The 16,824-nt window shown below is 38.6% G+C and overlaps 3 protein-coding genes across 6 annotated transcripts; 1 reads left to right on the top strand and 2 right to left on the bottom strand.

Moving 5' to 3' along the window:
* The first annotated feature begins 324 nt into the window (after nucleotides 1-324).
* Nucleotides 325-3,232, top strand: LOC111790589 (E3 ubiquitin-protein ligase At4g11680). The gene is made up of 4 exons (XM_023671554.2): nucleotides 325-991; nucleotides 1,448-1,567; nucleotides 2,115-2,409; nucleotides 2,798-3,232. The coding sequence occupies exons 1-4, from the start codon at nucleotides 525-527 to the stop codon at nucleotides 2,957-2,959; spliced, it is 1,044 nt and encodes a 347-aa protein (XP_023527322.2). The 5' UTR covers nucleotides 325-524; the 3' UTR covers nucleotides 2,960-3,232.
* Nucleotides 3,233-3,543: 311 nt separating this feature from the next.
* Nucleotides 3,544-10,952, bottom strand: LOC111790586 (alpha-L-arabinofuranosidase 1). Of its 4 annotated transcripts, none has more exons than XM_023671547.2 (18): nucleotides 10,333-10,952; nucleotides 9,906-10,105; nucleotides 9,375-9,429; nucleotides 8,905-9,116; nucleotides 8,682-8,803; nucleotides 8,460-8,607; nucleotides 7,958-8,027; nucleotides 7,636-7,781; nucleotides 7,024-7,069; nucleotides 6,884-6,936; nucleotides 6,283-6,427; nucleotides 5,539-5,657; nucleotides 5,381-5,452; nucleotides 5,189-5,292; nucleotides 4,943-4,999; nucleotides 4,653-4,854; nucleotides 4,242-4,388; nucleotides 3,544-4,003 (listed from the first exon to the last, which is right to left on the bottom strand). In XM_023671547.2, exons 2-18 carry the CDS (start codon nucleotides 10,092-10,094, stop codon nucleotides 3,854-3,856), a joined length of 2,037 nt encoding a protein of 678 aa, XP_023527315.2. In that variant the 5' UTR covers nucleotides 10,095-10,105; nucleotides 10,333-10,952; the 3' UTR covers nucleotides 3,544-3,853. The 4 variants fall into 4 exon arrangements, with proteins under 4 accessions (XP_023527315.2, XP_023527316.2, XP_023527314.2 ...); XM_023671548.2 differs by having other exon boundaries at nucleotides 10,446-10,952; XM_023671546.2 differs by having other exon boundaries at nucleotides 10,383-10,951.
* Nucleotides 10,953-11,527: 575 nt separating this feature from the next.
* LOC111789672 (putative protein S-acyltransferase 4) lies at nucleotides 11,528-16,262 on the bottom strand. Its single transcript, XM_023670312.2, has 6 exons — nucleotides 15,965-16,262; nucleotides 15,053-15,241; nucleotides 14,005-14,313; nucleotides 13,675-13,896; nucleotides 12,695-13,233; nucleotides 11,528-11,930 (listed from the first exon to the last, which is right to left on the bottom strand). Exons 1-5 carry the CDS (start codon nucleotides 16,016-16,018, stop codon nucleotides 12,703-12,705), a joined length of 1,305 nt encoding a protein of 434 aa, XP_023526080.2. The 5' UTR covers nucleotides 16,019-16,262; the 3' UTR covers nucleotides 11,528-11,930; nucleotides 12,695-12,702.
* Between the last annotated feature and the right edge of the window lie 562 nt (nucleotides 16,263-16,824).

The raw sequence follows: 16,824 nt of genomic DNA, 5'->3' as shown, positions 1-16,824 counted from the left end.
GAGTATTAAAATTTTAAGATAAGTTACGTCAAATTTTAATTCATTTAATTTTTTATTAATCGTTATCACTTCATCGTCACAATAATAATTTTAAATTATTTGTCCAAAATTATTGAGCCTAAAATAATTTCTTAAAGTTTTTAATTTTGGGTATTATAAACTTTTAAAAATTTAAAAATTTATTGTGGAAATGGGAAGTTCATAAATTTGTTGGATCATTTGGAGACCAAATAAATATTAAATTAAATTGGTAATTTATTATTATTATTTATTTTTTTTTTTTCTTAGGGTCGACATTACATCGTTGCTTGGACATTATCCATCATCGTACAAAACCCTGTCTAGAACGATTGAGATATTATACGACGTCGTTTGAATCTCCCCCCCACGCCGCGACGGAGCCATAGCAACGCCTGCGACCTGCCTCAGCTCCCCAACCCAACTACTCTCAGCCGCCACCGCACCCATTCTCTCTCTCTCTCTCTCTCTCTCTCTCTCTCTCTCAAGTGGAAGCCATTCCCATAATGGAAGAAGAACGAGCACTGAGACGCACTGCCAATGGCGGCACTCATAATGATTCTGTTCTTCGCTATCCCACTGTCAGTACCACTTTTACAATCCCTTTAACTCGCTACACTACCCGTTTGATTACCTCCGGCCGCCACCGCCCCCTATTGGCCGATTGCGCCGACTCCCGATCCGACACGGAAGACCACGACGACGCTAACGATTTCAATCGCCGCTCCATTGTTAGGGAAAATTGCTTCTACTCTATGCCCATTTTAGTTCTCGACGTCGTTTGGAATTTGGCCTTTGTTCTTGTCTCCATTGTTGTCCTCTTGTCCACGTTTCGAGAACGCCCTTCCACGCCTTTGCGCCTTTGGATTTCTGGATATGGCTTGCAATGTCTCCTGCATGTTGGGTTTGTCTTCTTTGAGTATCAGCGGAGTATGGCGCTCCACGGCTTTGAGGACCGTGCGTATCATCGCAGGTAGGAAGAACAGTGAAGACATTGTATGAATTATATCTAATGCATTCATTGATTGAATCATATGCGCAATTTTGAGATTTCCCCTTCCAATGCAGTAATCTAAGCAATATGTGTGTACTTATGTCCTTTTGATCGCCTCCTCTAGGGTTCTCTTGGTGTTTGATTTCAACCTTTGAATGAATAATAATGATGGAATTCAATCTGTTCTTCAATATGTTTGAAAAACCAAATCTGCTCAACATTTGGCAAATTCAAACATATAAGCCACAGTGAATTCATGGGTTTTGAGCTTATTTTGTTTTCTTTTTCATGTTTCATTCAACGAACCAGCAATAACTTCACATCATTTTCTCACATTTAGTCTGGAACTTATTTGATGAACACAAAAGTATACAGATCTATGAGCTGCAGCAACACAAGCTTTGGACTAATTTGTTTTGATCTTTGTCCTTCTAGCATAATGAAAAGGTTGGAGTCAATGAATACAATGACCTCGTCGGTTTGGTGGGTCTTTGGATTCTATTGGATTGTCATGGGTGGCCATACACTTTTACAGGATTCTCCCCGGCTTTACTGGTAAGAACTTTGCCTTTTGACATGTCTCCTTTTGGAGAAATAGTTTCATATACCAAACTGCAACTTCCTATGTATTTTTTTTCGATGTTCTGTTCTTCTTTTTGCTCGTTTTCGGAGCTCGTATCCCTTTTGCATTAGTCTCTTTTCATTTATTCAACGAAAAGTTTCGTTACTTGTTGAAAGTTGTTGCAAATGCAACCTCTAGGTGGGCTTTGAATAAATCTAGCATTTTCACACTGTTCAATCTGGACTTCTGGAGCTTTAAGTTATGATTTTTGTAAGATTAGGGGTTTTAGTAATATTTGCATATCGAACTAAGCTGATGAGTGTTGGATCTCGAACAATTACGAAACTAAGATGATTAAAGGTTTACTAAATCCATGAAGCGTTGTCATCAAATGTCTTTTAGTTCCTTTGAGATCGTTGGTTTGAAATTGTAGCTTTAATTGCATTCACCCCGAGTAATCTAGCTTTGATTTGTAGTTGTATGGAACCATTTAATCTGATTTGGAGCTTCGGTGCTGAATATTTGTCGTGTTAATTGCAGGTTAACCGTCGTGTTTCTAGCGTTTGACTTGTTCTTTATTCTCTTTTGTATTGGGATGGCATGTGTTGTTTTCTTCTCCCTTTGTTGCTGCATTCCTATTATAGCATTTGCATATGCCATGACTGCCAGAGAAGGTGCCTCAGAAGAGGTTATCAGGGCTCTTCCCAAGTACACATTTCGTCAGGCTGCGCTCGGGGCGTTTATCCATGGAAAAGAACGGGAACCAATTGGAGCAACAACGGAGTTAGATAACGATCACCTTATCAAAGAACTTGCTCTTCATCCAGAGGATTCGGTCAGCTACTTATCTTTTTATGTCAAACTATCAATTTTATAGTATTTTGCTCCTGCTCTAGATTGATAAGTGTAGAATTTGAATTCTTGAGCCTTGAAAGATCTATGAATTTTATAATAAGGGTCAATCTGGGTTGAATAATTAGGACTCTTGGTCTTGTTTCAATAACTCAATTTCATGACCTGCTTAACTGCAAACACGATCGACTGTTCTTGCTTATAGAGACAAGTACGTATAACGATACAGTCCTTCGCACAAGCAGATTACAATAGCAATATCACAATAGTTAGTGATTCTACGACAGCTTTTAGTTTTGCTCATCACTTACTGTGATGTTCATCTTGTAATTTCTTTGAAGCTGAGTATATGAAGATTTACTTCTTTATAGGAATGTTGCATTTGCCTTTCGCAATATGAAGACGGGACGGAGCTCTATACTCTTCCCTGTAACCACCATTTTCATTGTGGGTGCATCGGCAAATGGCTTCGGATAAACGCAACCTGTCCACTCTGCAAATCTAGTATCTGTCGGGGCGATACACTGGTATGACCATCGAGAGGAGCAGACGAATCCCAGCTGAGAATATGTAAGTTCGGCATTTTCGATTTCAGGTTAGATGCTTGCTGATCTCTGCCAACTAATGCTTTTTAGAAACAGGGAGGGGGTAGAGAATAGGATTTTAGCTGATTTCAACCTCACCTGTGAACAGAATTTAATCTTTACTTTTAACAGGTGGGCTTTGGTTATATGTATGTAAATTGATAGGAAATGGTGTTGTGCCTCTAATTTAATCTGCTATATGTGAAATTTTCTTCTGTGTCACTGAATCCCAAACCTGTTTTAATCATCGAACAAAAATGTGTTCATAAAATATAAGTTGAGATAGGGATGATGCAGAAGGGTATGGTGGATAGGTGTTGCCACATCAAATCCATACAGCAAGCTAAGATAGGATAAAATAACAATGGCGAACTTTGGATATTGTCTTGTTCTGTGAAATAATTCTCATAAGATAATCATTGAAGGAGTGTTGTAGCTATACCTGCTCCGCGAACTTTGACTAAAAGATCACAGATTGGATTAGGCTCGCTCTTAATTATGAGTTCCTAATCATTGATGTAAAGAACACGAGGTATAATGATTGTAGAGGTTCTATTGAGTTTGTAACCGTGACATACTAGCATGGTGTTCGACAGCCAAATTGGGGGAGATAGCTCCATATAGTTAGTATGTTAATTTACAAGAATGGTGCCGTTGATATCGAATCAGATGCCAACGAGCGCTCCCCCAAGGACTATACAATATAAGCATACTATATGCTTATTTCACTTTGGAGCCAAACTGCAAGGAAAATAACATAGATCTTTCAACCTATTCGATGTTGAAAGATTACCAGACGTATGAATGCATTCACTGTTTTGCTTATTAGCTTCATATACAACTTCAGATAGCAGATGTTGATGATTGATAGCTTCGAGGCATCCTTATACTGCTAGATTCCATGAACAAGTCAAGTGAAGTTAGAGAATGAGAGGGAAGTACAACGTCCATGTTTTCTCCAGCGGTATTGAGCGGAACTTTGATCGGAATCACCTGCCATCGTGAAACGTCAGAGGTTAAAACCCGAGGTGAAAAGAGTATCACCTAAGAATATAGTTAGCTACCAATCAGATTTGTAACTTCGGAGTGTAAGTCAGTTTCTTATCATGGAGTCGAAGGTCTCTTGCACGTTGCAGCTCTCGTGTATCGAAGTGTTTTTTGACAATTTAGTACCATTTCTTCTTTACATTTCTAGAAATAAATTTCAAGATCAAGAGGGTGCTTGGATTACCTTCATTGGGTCATTCAAGGAATTCTCATCCATCAAATTACGAGATGTAAGTACAGTCTGAGATGACCCGGATTTCTGAATGGAGAATGCATTCAAATGATTTACAGATATCTTGAGACTCACTTCGTTGCTTCCAAAGTTAACAATCTGCAAAAGGTTGGCTATATTAGTATGCCATGAAATAACGTCGAAGACATGTTGAAAACGTGTCTTGGGACTTTTGGTCATAACATAGGAGATCCACGTAGAAAAACTGTCCAAACTGTCCATTTTAACTAGTTATGTATCGATGTCAATCTCACAATTGTAAAACGCATATGCTAGGGAGAGGTTACCACATCCTTATAAGAAATGGTTCGTTCCCCTCTCCAACCGATGTAGGATCTCACATATACAGAAATACATATATACCTTTATTCGAAGATAGTTGCGTTCATCTTCGGGATTTTTCCATATAATGGAAGATGCAATTAGGGAAGAAGAAGCAGAATTAGCATCCAGTGTAGTATCAAGAAGAGTTGCTCCACTTGAGCCTACAAAAAAACGTTGCATCCAATAGCTAGGCGTTCCGTACAAGTGGGATGAGTTGAAGACAATAGCATCTGGATTCCACCTTTATGAAACACAAAGCTTTCCATTTTAGTTTATCAATCAATCATTGTCAGACATGACAGAGCTGATGAGGCAACAGACAGTGATACCTTCTGTCATTAGTATTCACGAAAAGTGGTGCATAGCTTGCCATTTCAACAATATCACTGCAAGAAAACAAGTAGCTAATAATCCATCGCTATCAGATATTGTCCTTTTTGGGCTTTTCCTCGAGGTTTTTAAAATGCGTCTACTAGTAAGGGGTTTCCACACCCTTATAAAGAATGTTTCGTTCCCTTCTCTAACTAACGTGGAATCTCACAATTTATGTCAGCATTGTTTTTAATATTACAAACCTGTTCTTCTCAAGGCCGATGAGAAATGCAGCTTCGGCGAGGGCTGCAAGAAGACTGCCTTTGCCAGCATCTGATCCCGTCACAGCATACTCGCTCACAAACGCCTGCAGAGTAATCGCAGAAGTTGGTTCGTATTCAATTCTATATTTAGAGCCAAAAGGAAGAGAGGAATAGAATGGAGGAGGTAGAGACCTTTGGACCAGTGCGTGATGTTTTATCAAACCTATGAGCCATTGAAAACATTTGGTTGGCGGAGGTATATATCTGATATGGGGAGAAATTAGTATGAAACTAAAAACAACATTATTCCATTTGCAGAAAATGAATAGGCGATGCTTAAGAAATCTTACATGAAAGTCATAGTAATCAGCTGGGTGATCCAACTTCCTAGAAGACCCATCACAGTTCGAAATTATTTTAATGTCGGGATAGGCACGTTTCATCGCGTTGTAGATCTTGACATAATTTCCTGCCCAAATAAAAGTTCTTCAAGGAAAGAGCAGAGGAAAATTTACAACATTTTGACAAACATCACTTGTCATCAGCCTCACGGTTTTAAAATGCGTCTACTAGGGAGAAGTTTTCACACTCTTATAAATAATGTTTCGTTCCCTTCTCCAATCGATGTGAGACCCCCCAATCCCACCCCCTTCAGAGCCTAGCATCCTTGCTGGCACACTGCCTCATGTCCACCTCCTTCGGGGCTCAGCCTCCTCGCTGGCACATTGTAAGAAACTTGGCTTTGGTACCATTTCTAATAGCCCAAGCCTACCGCTAACAGATATTGTCTGCTTTGGTCCGTTACATATTGCCGTCAACCTCACGGTTTTAAACACGTCTGCTAGGGAGAGGTTTCCACACCCTTATAAAGAATGCTTCGTTTTCCTCCCCAACCGACGTGGGATCTCGCAATGCTATACTTATTTGCTAGAAGGACAGATTAACTCAAAAAAGGGACTGAATTTTACAAAACACATTTTAAATTACAGAATCTGAATCAAGCCTGTTAATCAAGTTCAGAACCATTTTAAATAATGCTAGAAGTTCAGAACCATATGGAAACATGAAGAAAATACTCTAAAAGATTGAGAAACCTCTGTAGTTCTTTTTGCCACAGTCCTCATTTCCAATGGCAACATACTTCAAGTCAAAAGGTTCTGGATGTCCCATCGAAGCCCGAACGGAACCCCAAGTAGAGTTAGGATCTCCTCTTGCAAACTCGATGCTGTCAAGCGCTTCCTAAAATCGCTACATCGTGATTAGATGAATACCGACTTGACAAAATCAAGATACTACCCATTTGTTAGTATGGGAAAGATTTACAGATTTCACAAGATACACACTGCCAGTCATTTCAATATTTCAAATTTATCGACAAGAAATACCACGAAGATCATTACGAAGCATATTTCCTAGTCCAAGTAACAAAAACCGATTTATCGGCCTGATAGCAATTCAGGACAGTACTCGAAAAACACAAGATAATGCATATGCACATCAAAAAGAGATGACACAACTAGGTATCTTAAGTCACTAACCCTAATGAGCTTACACTAGCTTGTTCTCTCGACCTCATTTCGAGATCTTTATTGGTTAAAACTCGCAACTATATAATTGCAGGCATCATAAAACTATTATCCATACAGGAGGGAGTAGAAGTGCCTGTTAAACATCAACAAATGATTGCGAGCATACCTGCACAAACGGTGAGATAGCGGAAGTATCGACCTCATCTCGGTGGCTGATTCCTTAGAAAATAAAATTATATATTGAGCAGAAGAAAATAAATGAATAAAAGGAGAAAGCAGGAAAGGAAGATAACCATCATGGATTACCATTATTGAACACCCAAACTGGCGCAGCACCAAGATCTTCTGCTAGCTGCAAAGGAAAGCTCAATAAATAATGTAATATACAACCAAACTTGAAGAGTATCAATCATAACATGCAAGTAATATCAATTATGAGATAAAGTTAAGTAGCAACTCTTCTGTGGGGGCTATCTTAATGATTTGTTATCAATCTGTGATACATTTCTTATTTTACTGTTCCTCTCAACCTGATGATATTCAACTTTGATGACGTCCATTAATACATTGAGCTTGTACCACTCCACAATAGCTAAGTGACACACTACTCGATGTCAGCACAAACCATCTCTCTTTTTTGGACGGACATAAATCGTGAGATCCCACGTTGGTTGGAGAGGGGAACAAAACACTCCTTATAAGGGTGTGGAAACTTCTCCCTAACAGACGTGTTTTAAAACCTTGAGGGGAAGCCTAGAAGGGGAAGCCCAAAGAGTGCAATATCTGCTAGCGACGGACTTGAGCGGTTACAAATGGTATTAAAGCCAGGCACACGGGTCGTGTGCCAGCGCTTGCAAGTATTTCTGTTTTTAAAGAAAAGTTATACTGACTGCATGGAAAAATAAATACAACACTCACTTGGAGAAACTCAAAGTAGCCAAGTCCATCATCAGTCCAGTACATCCAAACATCACCAAAGTGTCCAGGTCTCTGTTCCCATGGTCCAACGGTTTCTTTCCAACGAAATGCATTTCTTAACCACTCACCTTCCACAAAGCATCCCCCTTCATTTATATGATTTAAGAAAAAAATGATTGCCTATCAGTTACCACGACCAACAAAGAAACACCGCACGACGAAGAAATTTCAAATTTGTAGCAATAAGTTCTTACAATTCGAACATTAAACACAACCTGACAAGATTTGAGAGAGGTAAGGAAAGATGAAACACGACGATTACCTGGAAATCTAATAAATCGGGGTTCTAAATCAGCCATCATTTGGACTAGATCGTTTCGGAAACCATGACCCTGCATAATGATAAAGGTTACAACTGTAAGGAAAGTGAAATACATGATTTCTGTGCAATAAAAAAGTATAACCATTCATCTAAAGTTGTTTGGTATCTTTAGAAAAGGAAGTACAAAGCTCCTGAAGACAATAAGTTGTGCTTTTGGCTCCTGAAGCAGAAAGTAATTTCATACTACCAATGTAGAAGTATAATGCACATGAACCATTTTGAATTATGCAGAACGATTAGCTTGAGTTCCGAAAAGGGGTAGAAAAAGGGTAGTAGTATCGTACTCATGATTATCTCGTCCTCAAAGGATACAAATATGAATGCAGTGTCTAGCACAATAAGCAGAAAACTACTGAGAAAATTCGAAGCAAAACCCCGAAAACATTGCAATTCTACACTTCCATGACTTGGTCAAACCATATAGACATATAGAGACAAATACCTTATATGTTTCCAGAGGCATGGCCGAGACTTGGTCGAACCATATTACCCCTTTTGTTGATGTAGTCAACTGAAGACGTGAATTGGGATTAGTTTCGGAGGCATTCAATAGAACCTCCATCTTTGTCCAGTTTGACACATCAGAAGATCTACAAAGACAAGTAATTTATATTGGATTGCCATTCCAGCAAGGAGTTCTTTTGAAAAAATCAGATAAGCTCACATGATGGATGATGTTGCCAACTTTTTCAGCCCACTCGAATCTGTGAGTGAAATGGACAGATCAATTTTTCCGGAGGATCGAACAAAAAGAGTCACTTTGTATGCCTTCCCTTGCTCGATATTCTGAGGAGGGAAACCGAATTTAACATTTTAAGAACATAAGGGTCCAGAAAATTCCCAACATAAAAGCATTGGAAAGAAATTCCTTCTCAAAGAGGACTAACCATGCCCCAGAATCCAGGGTTGTAGATACCAACTCCTCCAGTTGGACAGACATTGATACCTTCACTGTCACACAACACGTCCATACGTAGAGCCACCTTATTCCGATCAAAGCAGGACGAGCGATCTGTTGATACACTAATAGTTGACTCGTTTCCTATGATTGACCAAGGACTAATATTCGATGGAACGTTTGGACCCCCAGCTTCAAACCCTGTGAATAAAAGAATCATAAAGATTATATCATCAGCATGTTCTTGGCTCATTTTAATTGCAAATAAAAATATATCCTCCATGGTTCCATCTAAGAAAATACATGGTGCTTCCACAACAGAAACCAATGAATGAATTGGCTCATTTAGTAAACAACTTTAAGTCGAAAGCGAATTCCGAATGCAAGAACTCAATAAAGACTCCAAACCCTTCACCCATCATCTTCTTGATGCTATTTTCATAAGGAAAATGAGCTGACCTCTGTTGCTCACAAGCTCTGCCCATATTCCACCAGCCCCTGCATGATTAATTTCCTGTAAAAGAGAGCATGAAAATAAGCTCATTCTTCTTGATATTTTTCTCAAAAGTACAAATCAAACCCCACAATTATGTAAACAAGCTCGAATTAGTAAAACGCTGTAAAGTCGCGTAGTGACAAAAGAAACTTAGCGTGTGCACTCCCAACAACGCTTACCCTTACAACCTATGATGTCATTATGCATAAAACGATATTAGAAAGTCCATAGACTGATAACATCAATAGCAACAACAATCTATTTGTTCCAATCGAACAATTTAGACGATTCACAATCTATAACATAACATCAACAAAACGACAAATCGTAAATTAACTAAACCAAGAGTTTAGTTGTTTTTGCAGTAAGCTGAAAAACATGAAAAATAATCATGAATAATATTGTCATAATTTCAGATAAAAGAAGTTTGGATTCAGAAGAATATATATATATATATTATGAAAGAAACAGCAAAAACAATTTAAAGAACCAACCTCAAAAAATATTCCAAAAAGTGTTTCAGGAATCTGCCGTGTTGATGCATTTGAAGCATTAACAACTAGGCGAACGGGCTGGGCGGTGTCATCTCCAATGGCAAAGAATGTACAAACAGAGACGACCACAATACCGAAGCATAGCAGAAGAACATAATATGAGACTTCACGAGAACCCATTACAATCATTGCATCCAACGCTATCAAAACCAAAAAAAGGAAATCAAGCTCAGTTTGGTAGTCCATCCATGATTATACAAACACCTTGCCATTACAACAATGTAGCAGCAGCAGCAGTGCAAGTGACAATAACAAAACGCCTGAATAATATCTAATTTGGTTAAGAAAAAACGCCTGAATAAACACTAACAACGATCGAGCGATTAACTAATGACACTTAACAGAAACGAAATCAGAGATGACTTACGAAAAGCCCAATACACAAGCAAACTAGATTCTCAACAAGATCGGACTTACAGCCAACACAAATTCTTCAAAATCAACAGGAAATAGAAATGAAGATTGTGTTCATCCGTGAACCTGCTGAAATTTATCAGAAGTAGAAGAAATTCAAGTCCAAAGATGAGTTCAAATTCGTAAACTCGAGTTGAAATACTGCTGTATTTGCTCAGTCAACCTCCTTATAAAGGCCGATGATCATCTAACTGAGAGAATACCCTGTTTTTCTTACTGTCACGTATAAATTTCAAGAGGGAGAAAAGAAAACCCATCTGGGTGAGAAGTACAAGCGGAACCCATTACTCCTTTCAAGATTTGCTTCAATGGGTCCCGCTCCCTTGCGTCCCCAACACCGCCCATTGACCTTGTAAAGCCCTCGACGCGACTGTAATTTGTGGATTAGTTTACAAGACGGATGAAGGGTTAGTGGATCAGCGGACAGATAATATGACATTTTGCTCCAACTTTCGATGAAATTGATGATTGTTGATCATTGATGATGATGGTGCCCACAATCCTATCCAAATATACCCTTTTTCTTTCTTTTTTTTGCTTCAAAGCCACGTCCCCTTCCGCATGGATAACGGTGAAAAACTGCGCCCCCACCTCGATCGAATTGGATAAGAGCTCCTGGTCTGGAATCGAGGGTCCATGGATGAAAAGGAAAGTCTTTCCATTTCCACTCACATGGTCCCAACTCTAATTCATTTCCTCTCATAGTACTCATCCAATAATCCATTCTTCATCCTTTGTTTCAGTAAATAGTATACTGAGTATTCAAATTTTTTTTTTTGGCAAATTTCAACGTGTATGAACATAATTAATACTCGCTCCAAATTCATAGGTATTTGGTATAACTTAATATGGATAATAAGTTTGTTTATCTTCCATTTTCGTATTAATTTAGTCCTTTTTATGTTTAATATCTTATAATTTTCCAATATTTTTCTAATGTTTGAAGTTGTTTTAAGGCCTCATTCATGAGTTTTTTGATGTCTATATATCGTTGTAATCATAACAGACAGCTTGGGTTTGACAAAAGTAACTTAGTGAACCTTAATCTTCACGAAATTGAAGTTAAAGGTTTCACGACAAAGGTAAGGCCAATTTTAGAGAAGTTAAGGAGAGATTAGGGAACAAAGAGAAGTAAAGAAAACCAAACATACAAGTCAACCAACTAGACAATCAATTTTCTTTCCTTAAATCAAAGGTTTCTTATAAAACCAAACAGATTTAGCAGACAAAGAAACAAAAAAGTTGCAGAAAAAACCAGAAAAAATGGATCAATGTCTCAAGAAAACCTGATTTTGGCAGGCGGAATTTGAGCTTTATTCTTTAGCACTTTAGATACATGAAAACGCAAAGCAACCAACACTTCTAACATAGAGAACCAGAAAATTCTTCATCCACCATAGAGCCTTTGATGTTCTTCGTCAACATTCATTAAGCTTCTACACCTAAAGTACATCACTATCTTTCTTAAGCCATTTCTCACAGCTTCTAACCAAAGCAGCAAGCATTTACAGATGCATACTGCTTCTTCCCTGCCTCCTCTGAAAATGTAACCTGTTGCACCACCCAAATTTGTGAGCATAATTTCGATGAGGGCCAGAGAGACTCGTAGATGACATGAAACGCACCGAGAAAACATCCAGACAATGATATTGCGCAAAATATACATGATTGAAGTTGAGTGATACAAAACGATCTCAACTTTGTCAAAAGATAACTGAACAAGACACTATATGAAAACTCCGTTCCCTCTCGACAAAGAGAGACGGATGGTCGGCATAATAGAATAATGTTAGCATACAAACATATATAATGAAACAGACACGAGCAACGTCGGGTAAAAAGTCATTTACTTGTAATAGGAAGTGGGGTTGAAGAGAGAAAGTCAAGTCAAGAGTGTGTGAGCTAGGTCGTTAAGGCTATACATCACGATGGCATCTCGAAACAAGTTAAAGGGCGATCATAATCTTAATCAATGTTCATAAAATTGTGTAAACACGAAGAAAATATTATATACTCCACATCTTTGGTGATGTTTTGAGACATCCTCCTAAGTCGTAGGCTCAAACTCTTAATTGAAATCTTACTAATTTAAAATAAAACGCTCACCATCTCGTGGAGTTGACCCTCAACCTCGCTAAAGATAAGCGGGATAAGCCATAGGCTACAAGCATAGTGCAAGTAGTGGAGCTCCCGAAACTTTAATTGTCATATATATATTCACTAGATATTGTATTTCTATAAACCGAAGGAAATGATCAATTTGAACATACCTCAACTAGTTAAGATATAAAATATCGACAGAGGGAGATGCTCACCTTGACGCCTAAAACTTAGAAGCTTGAACTTGAGCTGAGTCATCTGCATCCTTGGTCTCATCTAGGTTTACTCCAGCAAGGATGAAACTTTCTACGGCTACTGCATCACTATCTTCCATAGATAATACTAGCTGAGGATCGGGTGTTCGATCACGGGCACTTTTTGCAAACTCCTCTACTTCTTGGTTGAGAGTAAATAATGGATCAACATGAGGTCTTTCTCCTTCTACAGTCTTCAAATCATCTTCCAGATCATCATCAAATTCCAACCTCCTCAATATCTCGGGGATCGGGAAGGCCTCATCCTCCATAAACTTAGTTCCCCTTTCAATATCAATCTTCTCCTTCGAGCTATGAATTCCTTCTTCAAGATTAGGAGTAACAGCCACCATCATATGATCATCCTCGATGACAGAACGGAACTTATTTGATGAAGGTGGTACCCTGGAGAAAAGTACGTCCCTAAGGTTTATCATCATTCCCCTGTTATATGGATTCTCCTTCTTGTCATACCGATACCGAAAATTCTCGTAGGTAGTCTGTATTAAAAGAGATGTAAAGAAGCTGAGGTGACTTTATCAGAACATGCGAGCAAGTAGAATATTCAAGGTAAGCTAGCATTTGTATAAACAGAAGGGAAAAAATAAGCACCAGCCTAAGAGGAGTTTACAGTTCCTCAACAATAAACTAAATTGTTCTCTCTTCTTATTTACCATATTTCATGTTGTATTATCTTTAAACTCTACTGTGGCATCCCGAGAACCATATCGAAAGCTTTCGTGAAAAGAAAATCTCGATAGCTCGGGCTGTTCTTCCCCACTTTCTTTTGTTCATCTTCCTAATCTTTTATTTCTTATTTATTCATTATTGAAAAAACTTGCAAAATATAAATTTTGATCCATATGCAGATATGATTCTAGAAAGTTAGATCATATTATGCATAAGTTGTTAATCCAAACGGCTGAGTACAAGAAGATTACCTGGTTTGTACATACAAGATAAGAATGGAATATCGAAAGGCCACCGACGAACCAAAAGGCGATGAAGCAGTACACTACTAGAATATCTGAAAGGATATCTTTTGATACAGCCTTGAAAAAGGATTCTTGATGATGAATAAGAACAGACAATGAAAACGACAACACGTATACACACAAGATAGTTGAGGTTGTTATGAACATGAAGAAGAACCGATAATTACGCTGCAACGGTAACAACAATGTAGCCAATAGTTAGAACCCAACAAAAATAAGCAAATAAAGTTTGAGCCAAGCCTTGTTCACTATGTTTTAACCATACGAATAACTTACTATTCCAATGCACTGCCCAACCCATGGACAGTGATGATCAAATCTCTGAACACAATTGTTGCATATGGAACAATGAGATGCACGAGGCGGCCGATAAAACAGACAAGTGTCACAGTACTTGACTTTGACTACATGACCATTTACCGTCACGTCTTTAGTTCGAGGGATTTTCAGATGTGGGGTTCTTCCATTGATCCATTCCATGGATGGTGTAGCCATGTCTTCTGATTCATCTGATTCAAGAGGCCTTGAATTTCGAGGCAGTATTCCAGGATCTCTACTAGAAGTCAAGAAGAGAAACATCAAATCCTGCACATAGTTTACTTCACAGGTGAGAATGCTGCGAGATCCTTTGCTTATACAACAATGAAATCTTCATAATTAAATAAGTCGAGCTATCGACATACACTGCTCGGTTTCGGGTTTTGGTTAGTTGTCAACAATCATAGAAGAATAACGACAACTCTAAAGAACGAAAAAAGTCGGAAGATGACAAAAGAAAATCATGGAAGGAATTATTCTACACTGTCAATCTCTATAGACTATAGTTTTCTATAATTCTTTCTTTCTTTCTTTCCTTCATTCAAGCTCTTTCTCACTAATTATATAGACAACCTTACTAAGAATACGGACATAAAACTGTAACAGTCCAAGCCCACCGCCAGTTGATATTATCCGCTTTGGCCCGTTATGTATCGCCGTCAACTTACGGTTTTAAAACGTGTCTGCTAGGGAGAGGTTTTCACACACTTATAAGAAATGCTTCATTCCCTTCTCCAATCAATGGGAGATCTCACAATCCACATTGGGGGCCCACCATGTATTTTCTTAGATGGAACCATGAAGGTTTTCATAGCCCAAGTCCACCGCTAGTAGATATTATCTGCTTTGGCCCGTTACGTATCGCCGTCAACCTCATGATTTTAAAACGCGTCTGCTAGGGAGAGGTTTCCACACCCTTATAAGGAATGTTTCGTTCCCCTCTCCAACCGATGTAGAATCTCACAAAAACATAAGTCCAATCCAATCCAATCCAACCAAAACTCACCAGAAAAGTGAGACTGAGACCACCAAATAATACAGGATACCAATGAGCATTCCCAGGTGGTTCCACATTATAAACCTTCAAGAATATCTTTATGCAGAAAGCAACTGCAGGACAAGCAATAAGGCATATGGAGAGAAACAGAGATGATACGTCAGGCCCAAATATCAATCTCCCACCACAGAAGAATCTCTGAAAGACAAACAAAAAACGAAATATCAATTTAGGTATGTATGTATGGAAATATAGGTATCATTCCCCCAATTGTATATGTTTATGATAATATCATCACTAAAATTGATACTATACCCATCAAGACTTCAAAGTCACAAAAGTTTTAGAAACTTCAAACTCCTCAAGTATTTAAGCGATAAGTGTTGAGGATTATCGAGAGGAGTAGTCCCACATTGGCTAATTAAGAGGAAGATCTTGGGTTTACAAGTAAGAAACACTATCTCCATTAGTACGAGGCCTTTTGGGGAAACCAAAAGCAAAACCACGAGAGCTAATGCTCAAAGTGGACAATACCGTACCATTGTGGAGCTAGGAATTGTATTATCATATAATGTTTTATATCCTAGCGCTCAGCTATTAGTTCTAGGAAAATGATCTACACTATTTGACCAAAAAAATCAAACAAACAAGGTATCTGATCATGAAATACAGAAGAATTCTACTAGTTATTGCTGTTTACATGAATATCAACACTCTCACATACAACTTAGATTTTCCATCAACATTCTCAGCTCGTAAACAGTCATCAAGATGAACCAGAACAACATCAGTCAATCGCAAAGAATGAAACAATGGTACTAATACATCAAACACTATCTCAAATTGCAAACGTTGAATCAATCAAATAATGAATTGAAAACAAACCCATCAACAAAAACAAAAAAAGGGATAAGAGCTCACATTACTTCCCCTCCAAACTTGGTAAACTCTTCTGGGTTTCTTCAGCGGGGCCATACCGAGTCCGGTGAACGATCCACCCAACTCGGACAATCCTATACCCAAAACCAAGGAGGAAAAAACACAGCCCGGTCTTATTCGTTCACCAAAAGAGCCATGGAAAAACAGACGCCCCACCCCCAAGCCAAAACCCAAATCAAAGCATGATTCAAGAAATCAAGAACTCCCCCTTTTGGGGTCGATTTTTTTTCAACGAAACGACGTGCGGACACGTGAGAGAAGAGAAGAACAAAGGGTTGAATCTAAGAACGAAATAGAGAGAGAGAGAGAGAGAGAGAGAGAGAGAGAGAGAGAGAGAGAGAGAGAGAAGGAGAGGAAATGGGTTCGGAGGTTTTTCGATCAAAAACCAGCTGAGCCGCTCCGCTCGTGAAATGAATCGATTTCCAGATTTCGGAAGAACGCGGAGTAACCCAAGAGAGGTTCCTCACAGCCTCGCTCTCCCTCGCTCTCTGTCTGTGAAATCGATCAAATGGGGTTAGTAGCATTGATGTAACGGGCGGAAGTTTCAATTTCTCGCGGCATTTGCGCACGACGTACCCAACATTCTTTGTCGTTTGGGAATCGAAAGCGCATAAAAATAATAATGAGAATCGGCAAAGCTTTTGAACTTTGCTACCTCCATCATTCGAATCATGAAACGTGCTGTCACATAGCCTCACGCTTCTTTCTTTATTATCATTCCAACCTTCTCCCGTTCCACAGGACTCACGACTTCGTACTGGTAGCTTCACTGCCAAGTTACCTTGAATATTACCCTTTTTTTTTTCACCTTATCCAAATTTTAAAAAATTCAAAAATATTTA

This window comes from Cucurbita pepo, chromosome 3 (genome assembly GCF_057944985.1).
Source record: "Cucurbita pepo subsp. pepo isolate OVF chromosome 3, ASM5794498v1, whole genome shotgun sequence".
Taxonomy (NCBI): Eukaryota; Viridiplantae; Streptophyta; class Magnoliopsida; order Cucurbitales; family Cucurbitaceae; genus Cucurbita; species Cucurbita pepo.
Note: the sequence above shows the minus strand (reverse complement) of the source record. Positions and strands in the feature narration are given on the sequence as shown.

Bases quoted from the DNA above. Each gene is read 5' to 3' on its own strand.
- LOC111790589 (XM_023671554.2), top strand. From the start codon at position 525: ATGGAAGAAGAACGAGCACTGAGACGCACTGCCAATGGCGGCACTCAT. The intron at 992-1,447 runs GTAGGAAGAACA...TTGTCCTTCTAG, and splicing joins GACCGTGCGTATCATCGCAG to CATAATGAAAAGGTTGGAGT. The intron at 1,568-2,114 runs GTAAGAACTTTG...TGTTAATTGCAG, and splicing joins GATTCTCCCCGGCTTTACTG to GTTAACCGTCGTGTTTCTAG.
- LOC111790586 (XM_023671545.2), bottom strand. From the start codon at position 10,151: ATGGACTACCAAACTGAGCTTGATTTCCTTTTTTTGGTTTTGATAGCG. The intron at 9,430-9,905 runs GTTGGTTCTTTA...TCTCTTTTACAG, and splicing joins TTTTTGGAATATTTTTTGAG to GAAATTAATCATGCAGGGGC. The intron at 8,028-8,459 runs GTATTTGTCTCT...ATCATTATGCAG, and splicing joins TGCCTCTGGAAACATATAAG to GGTCATGGTTTCCGAAACGA.
- LOC111789672 (XM_023670312.2), bottom strand. From the start codon at position 16,018: ATGGCCCCGCTGAAGAAACCCAGAAGAGTTTACCAAGTTTGGAGGGGA. The intron at 13,897-14,004 runs GTAAGTTATTCG...TTACCGTTGCAG, and splicing joins TTGGGCAGTGCATTGGAATA to CGTAATTATCGGTTCTTCTT. The intron at 13,234-13,674 runs GTAATCTTCTTG...CTTTTAATACAG, and splicing joins ATCTTGTATGTACAAACCAG to ACTACCTACGAGAATTTTCG.